General features: G+C 35.7%; 1 protein-coding gene across 1 annotated transcript; it reads right to left on the bottom strand.

The window, feature by feature from the left end:
- LOC137825852 (LRR receptor-like serine/threonine-protein kinase RGI3) lies at nucleotides 1–4,119 on the bottom strand. Its single transcript, XM_068631639.1, has 2 exons — nucleotides 1,147–4,119; nucleotides 1–692 (listed from the first exon to the last, which is right to left on the bottom strand). Exons 1-2 carry the CDS (start codon nucleotides 3,959–3,961, stop codon nucleotides 280–282), a joined length of 3,228 nt encoding a protein of 1,075 aa, XP_068487740.1. The 5' UTR covers nucleotides 3,962–4,119; the 3' UTR covers nucleotides 1–279.
- Nucleotides 4,120–7,996: the final 3,877 nt, after the last annotated feature.

The following is a 7,996-nucleotide window of genomic DNA, read 5'->3' as shown; positions in this document are numbered from 1 at the left end:
TATCAGTAAGGCCTTATGTCCCTTTATATAGTAAAGACCAACCAACTAGCCTGAAACTTAATTTGTTCTTTAGAATGCTTTTTATTTGTATCCAATACATGGTTTCTTGAAATATGCAGCACATATCTTAGATTACATTTGAGCATCTCTAGTAACTGTGACCACCTCTAACTCATATTCCATTTGACTCTGCACAAATGATATGAATCATATTCATACGTTCTTCATGAGTAGCATGCTTGAGTCCTCAAAAAATTTAAAGGAACATTTAGAAGTTCCTTATGAAACTACAATTTTAAGAGGTGATGGAGAAGCATGCACTGTTGAAACTCCCTTCAATGCATCAGGATCTCTTGTTGGGGCCTCAACAAGTCGAATTTCCCTGAGCAGTGCAACAGTGTCCTTCATTGTTGGACGGTCCTCAGCTCGGGTGCTGACACATAGAAATGACACAGCTAGAGTTTGTAGCATTTCATGCACAGTGGAATCAGTTCTCCCTCTCAGTTTTGGGTCAAGAATGTCACATGGGTCTCCTTTGCTTGCTAAGTGGTTCCTAACCCACTGAACCAAGTGTGCACCACCCCCAGGAAGTGTTGGGTCAAGTGGGTGCCTTCCTGTCAGAACCTCAAGTAGGACCACACCAAAACTGTACACATCACTTTTCTCAGTGATCTGCTGCATAGATGCGTGTTCTGTAATCATACCAAAAAACAAAAGTTAGTTCAGTTTCAAGGGGTTATGCAAGTACTCTGAAAAATAAATCTCACTTAAATGACGTGTTTGTGTTGGACACGGACATATGACACTAGTAGAACACGTGAGATTTTTGACAATTCTAGTATAATTTTAAAAAAGATATATATTAATTTTCTTAAAATTTAAATTTATTGTGTAAATTTTATTATGATTATAAAAATAAGGAGCAAATCCTTTTGAACCAGCCATGGTTTGCTAAAAAAAATCTAAAACATACTTGTGCACATAAATCTTTATTGTCAATTTATATAATTCACAATCATATAATATATAGATATGTGACCTCATGTCCTATATTTTAGAAATTATATGTATCTATGTGTCCGTGTCGTATCAGTGTACTGCGTGTTGCTACATAGAAAAATAACCAACTTGGTAAGAAAAAAGTACCTGGAGCCATGTACCCATAGGAGCCAGCAAGGTAGGGTCTTTGAAGTGGCTTGGAATTAGCACAATCAACATTTTCACTTGCAATTCTAGCTAGGCCAAAGTCAGCAAGGTAAGGCTGATAGCCAGGACCTAACAACACGTTCATGGCTTTAACATCTCCATGCAATATGGAAGGCTCGCAATCATGGTGCAAATATGCAAGTGCATGAGCCACTCCTACCATAACATCATATCTGGTCTCCCATTCTGCTTTTCCTTTTCCTAAACCATGAAGTAATGAGCTCAGACTTCCATTAGGGAGGTACTCATAGAACAGCAGCTTCATGTTCTTGCTGGACCCCCAACCCAGAAGCTTGATGATGTTCTTGTGTCTGATTGAACTTAGTGTTTGAATTTCAGAAGTAAATGCTCCTGACTCTGCCGATGACCACATCTTTTTAACTGCTACTGTTTGTCCATTTGGAACTGTAACCTTGTACACAACTCCAGAGCTTCCAGTGCCAATCACATTGGATGAAGTCAAATTCCGAACAATATCATCAACAGACAATTCAAACTTCTGATACAAAGTTAACACCCAATTGTTGTTTCTCATGAGTACTTTGTTAGAAACATGAGCACGAATTAAGACAAGGACTGTGAGCAGTACTAGTGCTGCACTGATGCTTAAGAGAATGGACAATGTAATCTTCATGAACAACCTGGCATGACCCTTGGCTTCCTTTGGAGTTGCAACACCAACAATGTAGAGGCCATCATTTCCTGTGAGATCACTGAGAGGGAGCTTCCTGAAGAATGGGGTATTAGCCAATTCTCCAGTGAAATCATTGAAGGAAACATTTAACAAAACAAGGTTTTGAAGGTCAGATAGAGCATCCAACTTCCCTGAGAGCTTGTTGTGGGAGAGGTCAAGCACTTCAAGTTTCCTAAGACCAGAGAACTGGGGTGGAATTTCACCAGAAAACTGGTTACAGCTCAGATTGAGAACGATTTCTAGTGAAGGAATTTGAGCAACTTCCTTGGGAATTTCTCCAGAGAAACTATTGTTTCCCAAGTCCAGAAGTTGTAACTTGGAGCAAGATAGGATCTCAGCAGGGATGCTTCCTCTGAGTTGATTCTTTCCCAAGTTGAGTTTGGCTAACTCGGTTAATGAACCAATGGAATGGCTCAGTTCACCAGTTAGCTTGTTGTCTGAGAGATCAATTAACTGTAGATTTTTGGGCAGATTGTTTGGAACTGAGCCAATTAGACCATTTGAGTGGAGGTCAAGAAACTCAAGATTTTGGCATCTGGATAGTGTAGGAGGAATTTCCCCGACAAGATGATTGCTGCTCACATCCAAAAAGTTCAAATTCTTCAAGTTGGTGATCTCAGATGGAACTGTACCTGACAGTCTATTGTGATTTAACCTCAACCTATAGAGGCTTGTGCAGTTACCTATCTCTGGTGGTATAGAGCCTGACAAATCATTGGAAAGAAGCAGCAGTTTAGTGAGGTTCCTCAGCCCAAAAAGTTGTTTGGGTACTGGACCAGTTAAGTTGTTGTAAGAGAGATCAAGTGCCTGAAGATCTTGGCACTGTGAAAGACTATCTGGGATTTTTCCTGAGAGCTTGTTCTGCCATGCAAAGAAGAGAGTCAAGCTTCTCAAGTTGCCGATAGTTGGAGGAATCTCTCCAAAAATAGCATTATTGTCAACTTCCAGTTGAGTCAGGGAAGTGCAATTTGTGATTTCAGGAGGTATAATGCCTGAAAGCTTGTTAACACTCAGTTGAAGCCCTTGTAGATTTGATAGCTTACCAAAACTGGTTGGTATGCTACCTGTGAGAAGATTTTCTGAGATGTCTATGACTTCCAGTTGAGTGCAGCTTCCAAGCTCTTCTGGGATTGTACCAACTATATTGTTTTGCCATAAGAGAAGATTCTGAAGCTTGCTGAGCTCTCCAATTTGACTTGGGATTGAACCAGAGATTGAGTTCTGATACAAGTACAGGTTCTGCAACTCACTGCACTTCCCTATCTCTTCTGGTATAGAGCCTGAAAGCAGAGTTGTGTAAATGGCTATGGTCTGAATTCTTTTCAGCATCCCTATTGAAGAAGGAAGATTCCCAGAAATGCTGGTTTCTGCAAGGCCTAACACCACCAAGTTGGTGCAGTTACCAATTTCCCATGGCACCTCACCCTTAATGTTTGTGTTCCCTCCTACTCTCAACACTTGGAGCTCAGTTAATGAGCCAATACTCTTTGGAATTTCGCCACTGAATTTGTTGTCATAGAGTGTCAAGTTCACCAGACTTGATAAATTTCCAATGATGGATGGAATGTTGCCTTCAAGAAAGTTGGCATGCAGAGCTAAAGTCTGCAGTTTGCTCAGCCTGCAAATTTCTTCTGGGATTTCACCAAAGAGAGAATTGCCACTGAGATCAATGAAAGTGAGTTCTTTACAGTCTCCAATCTCCTTTGGAATCCTGCCTGTGATGTTGGCTGTTGAGAGGGCAAGAATCTTCAAGGATCTTAGAGCTTGAAAATTTGAAGGTAATGAGCCTTGCAAGTTCACTGACTTCAAGTTTATCTCAACCACCTCTCCATGTAAGTTGCAGCTCACCCCAAACCAATTGCATGGGCTTGGGCTGGAAGGATTCCAAGATGCTAATGCATCTGCAGTACTGTTTAAACTGTTTTTCCATGCTAAAAGAGCTTGGCCTTGCTCATTAAGCAGGGAGTAACAAGAAGAAAACAAAAGAGAGTTCAACAAAAGAAGCAAGGTGAGGGAGAAGCTTTTGGGAGGAAGTGAGTGATTCCTTAAGCTTACAGACATTGCTTAGAGCAGAGAAGTGGTGATCTGTTTTGGGATTGTAGAGGGGGAAATCCTATGAATTGTTTATAGAGGAAGAGAAGAAGCTCTGAACACAAGAGCCAGCTTCCTCACTCTTTTATTAGTGTAATAGGTTCCTGTTCAATGACAAGGACCTGTCCATACCCATGATGATGGTTGTTGGTTTTTATTCAGCCAAACTTCTCTTTTTATTCATTTGTTTTTGGAAAGTAGGTGTATTCTTGAACAAAATTAAAGACTAATATATTGAAATAATGAAATTCATACACTGATATGACTTTTTTCAACACATGTTACTCTATACATATAGATTGGTGTTCTATACATATAGATTGGTGTTCGAGACGTCCACTAGATATTAGAATATTTCATTTATAAAATATAAATGGGTACAAACTTCACTTTATAAGCCAGTTTTATGAAGTTGAATTAGACTTAAAGTTCACTTCTTAATATAGTATCAGAACCATTTAAAGTCTATCCTAACGAGAATTTGTTGGGTTTATTGTGTCATCCGCTATCGGGTCGTTATTGGACCACCCATAACATATGTTTTCAAGCACAAGTTGGTGTGTTGGAGATTCCACATCGATTAGAGATTATGATATTTCATTCTTAATAATTTGAAAATCAAATTTTGATCACATACTTAAGAGATATAATTATTTTTCAATCATATCACATTACTCTTCCCTTTATATTGTTTCATCTTGATTAACCTGCCAAGCCAGTGAGTTGAAATTTTGTCAAATATGCAATCTGAACATAATCCAATTTCTTAGTTTCTGTTAGATAGTGTTTCACTTGTAGTGTGCTATGAGACATGAAACTGGTGGAGGGGTGAAAATCATGTAAGAAGACTTTTGCATTTTTTGTTCCCCACGTGGACACATATATTATCTTGTTTCTTGCTTTTATTAGACAATAGTAATTATTTTTCATCTTCATGTACTGATTTAGTTGCTGAGATTAGCAGCAAACAAGGCATGGCCAAGTAAGCACAAGGGCTAGTAAAATGACTTTAGCACTTTTGTTAAATTAGCTATTAAGATAATTATCTTACCTCAGATAGTGATGGTTGATTAATCAAATAGAATAGACATTTTGATGCTTGAGTGAAATAGCTCTGTGTTCTGTTAATCAAGATAATTTCTTCCTTTAATTAGCTAGGCCCGTTTTGTGGTCCATTTCTTTTGTGTGGCTGCAGTTTTTGATGAGCCACTGATGTGGTGGTTGCTACAAATCACCCTTAGAATTTCTAAACTTTAAGCAACTAACTTGCATATTTGAATCAGATTATCAAGAATGCAAGGAAAGGGTTTCTTTTCATGCCAAAATCAAAACTGGGTACCCATAATTGGTGTTAAATTTACTCAAATCACTGAGATATTCGTATATAAGCAAAAGGGACATAATTTATTTAAAAAATAACAGTAAGACCCATTTCGGCTTGTTTATGCATAAATGGAGTGCATGAGGAATCTGATGGAGAAGTGAAAGTGCACATGGAAGCTATTAATACATTAAGAACGATATTATAATTTGTGCAGGATATGGTCATGAGTATAGGGACAAAATTACAATTTAAAAATATATTGTATTGGTTGGTACCGAACGAATCAATCTCGAGTCTGGTGATTGACCGATCAAGTCAAAGAACACCTCAAGTCAGGTAATACAATAACACTTAAATGAGTCATATTCATATTCATATTCCAAAATATGCAAGAAATATCTTCTACAAATTAGCTAAATATGGAAAGATGTTACAAATATTCTACAGATATTCCAACAACATGTTTATATACCAATATACCTCCATATTAATCAGGGATCACGATGCATTTCAGTTAATAACTGATATCCGGCCCATCATAGCAAGGACCTATAACCAACACTATAAATAAAACTCTCTGCGGAGGTGCAAGTACGTTTCAATTAGCTTTACAATATATATTTTTCACACAGAGTAATTACTTTAACATACCTTTTTCAGGTCCATCCGACTGAATATCAATAATAAAAGGAGAAGACTTGAAGTAAGGAACGAAAAGCCTATTGACACATCGACAATTTTACAATCAGTTTTAAATACGGTTTAAACTCCTCTTTATCTATATAAATATATATATATAGACATGTCTAAAAAAAAATGAGAGAGAACAGTATCATTAATAAAGTATCATTAATAAAGCACATATTCATGATTTACACTGAAACTCCTTAAACTAGTTTTTATTTGTAATCAATATGGGTCCAAATACATGTTACACTCAATTCAAAAAGTAATTAAATAGTTAGTTAATTTGTACAGAAGCATAAGAAGTTTAATTATAGAGATAGATTAGATTGATGGGACATATAGAAAAGAAACAGGAATATGATTAGCATATAGAAAAGAAAATAATTAAGACTTGTACGTCTAATGCGAGAAAGGAAAAGAAATTCTGTTGAAGTATATTCGGGAGTCTGCACTCCCTATAGAACTCAAATCATGCAATTCTATGGTTATCATTTTCTAATTAAAAAACTACAATTGAGTGTTTCATCTTTTATGATTTCTGCAATAAAGTCTTGATATTTAAAATATATAAAAAAATTATTTAATTACACACTTTTATCTGTATTCCTTAGACACAAAATTCAAATCCAAAATTAAAAATCTACTTCAAAAGCTTGAATGACTTAAGCACTGTGAAACGGTTTATTTATAATGAAAAAGTTACTTTGACAATTAATGCTAATTGAAATACACCAGTTTATAAAATTGATCTATTTTAGTAAAAAAATATTTATTTTTTTCGTTATAATCTGTTATAAGTTGAAACTTTTGCAGACACAGAACTTTAGTGTAGCAGTTCCCCCACCTATCATATAAATGAATCTTGAAGATGATTGGATTGAAGATCCTTTTGCCTTATCTAATTTGAACTTTTGTGACTGTGTTCTGTGCATTATCAATCTTCCATGATATCCAAGTTAATCTTGGCCACTGTCCCATCTACTATTTGCTTCATTTTGCTGATGGATGGCTAAGTTTCAGCTAAGGCCACTCATACATCTTGAATCATCAAATCACCACTGTAGACTTAGGACAAGTTTTATTTATGATGCATTCGTGTAATGTGTAATTGACAGCTTTTCATTCATTTCACTCAATTCAATGAATGTGACTGCATGTATCACCTTTAGTTTAACAGTTTGCAACCAAATAGCTGCATGCTATGCTACCATATATATATATAGTCCATGAATTTTACCATAGTTAAACTTGTTCTTTTACTGATTTGGAGATGAGTGTGTGTATGAGTGTGCTTCCACACACTCAAAATAAGCATATTATGGTGAATGATGACAGAAGATTTAAAGAAAAAAAAGTGTGTATATATATAGTAATATTTCATGGTAAAAGGGAAGATCAATGAGCCAAAAGAGAGTGAATAAGGGTCCCAATGACATTCAAAAGAAGAGACAAAAGGTAGCAGGTATTCATGGATGGAAATTCCTTGCATATGTGTAGGATCCATCTCTAAACCCACCATGTTTTCTTTGTAAAAAGGTAAATCATAAAGGTATCCAAACACACAAAAAAAAGTGCAAGTCTCATAAAGTCTTACCATGGGGCATGCTATGAACAATCATGTTTATAGCTATGAGACTCGGACACACCTCTTAAATGGTATGACTATGTCAGACACATGTATCGAACATGGACACTCGTATAACATGTATGTTCAATTCAAAAAATATTTGTTGAATTCTAATAATTCTAATACGATTTTAACACAATTTTAAAAGGAATAAATACATTAATTTTTTAAGAAACTCAAATTTATTGTATAAATTTTTATTATGATTATAAAAATAAAAAACAAATCATTTTGAACCAGTTATGAGAAATGTCTTTCCGTTTAAAAATAAAATGAAACATACTTTTGCACATAAATCTTTATTATCAATTTATATAATTCATAATAATATATAGATCTGTGTTTTCGTATCCTACATTTTAGAAAT

The sequence above is a fragment of the Phaseolus vulgaris genome, chromosome 8 (assembly GCF_000499845.2).
Source record: "Phaseolus vulgaris cultivar G19833 chromosome 8, P. vulgaris v2.0, whole genome shotgun sequence".
NCBI lineage: Eukaryota > Viridiplantae > Streptophyta > Magnoliopsida > Fabales > Fabaceae > Phaseolus > Phaseolus vulgaris.
The sequence above is the reverse complement of the archived record's forward strand: the minus strand, read 5'-3'. Positions and strand labels throughout refer to the sequence as shown.

What these genes read in the sequence shown, in the direction of transcription:
- LOC137825852 (XM_068631639.1), bottom strand. Translation starts at nt 3,961, where the DNA reads ATGTCTGTAAGCTTAAGGAATCACTCACTTCCTCCCAAAAGCTTCTCC. An exon ending in CTATGGGTACATGGCTCCAG is followed by an intron (nt 693 to 1,146) that starts GTACTTTTTTCT and finishes GTATGATTACAG; the next exon opens with AACACGCATCTATGCAGCAG.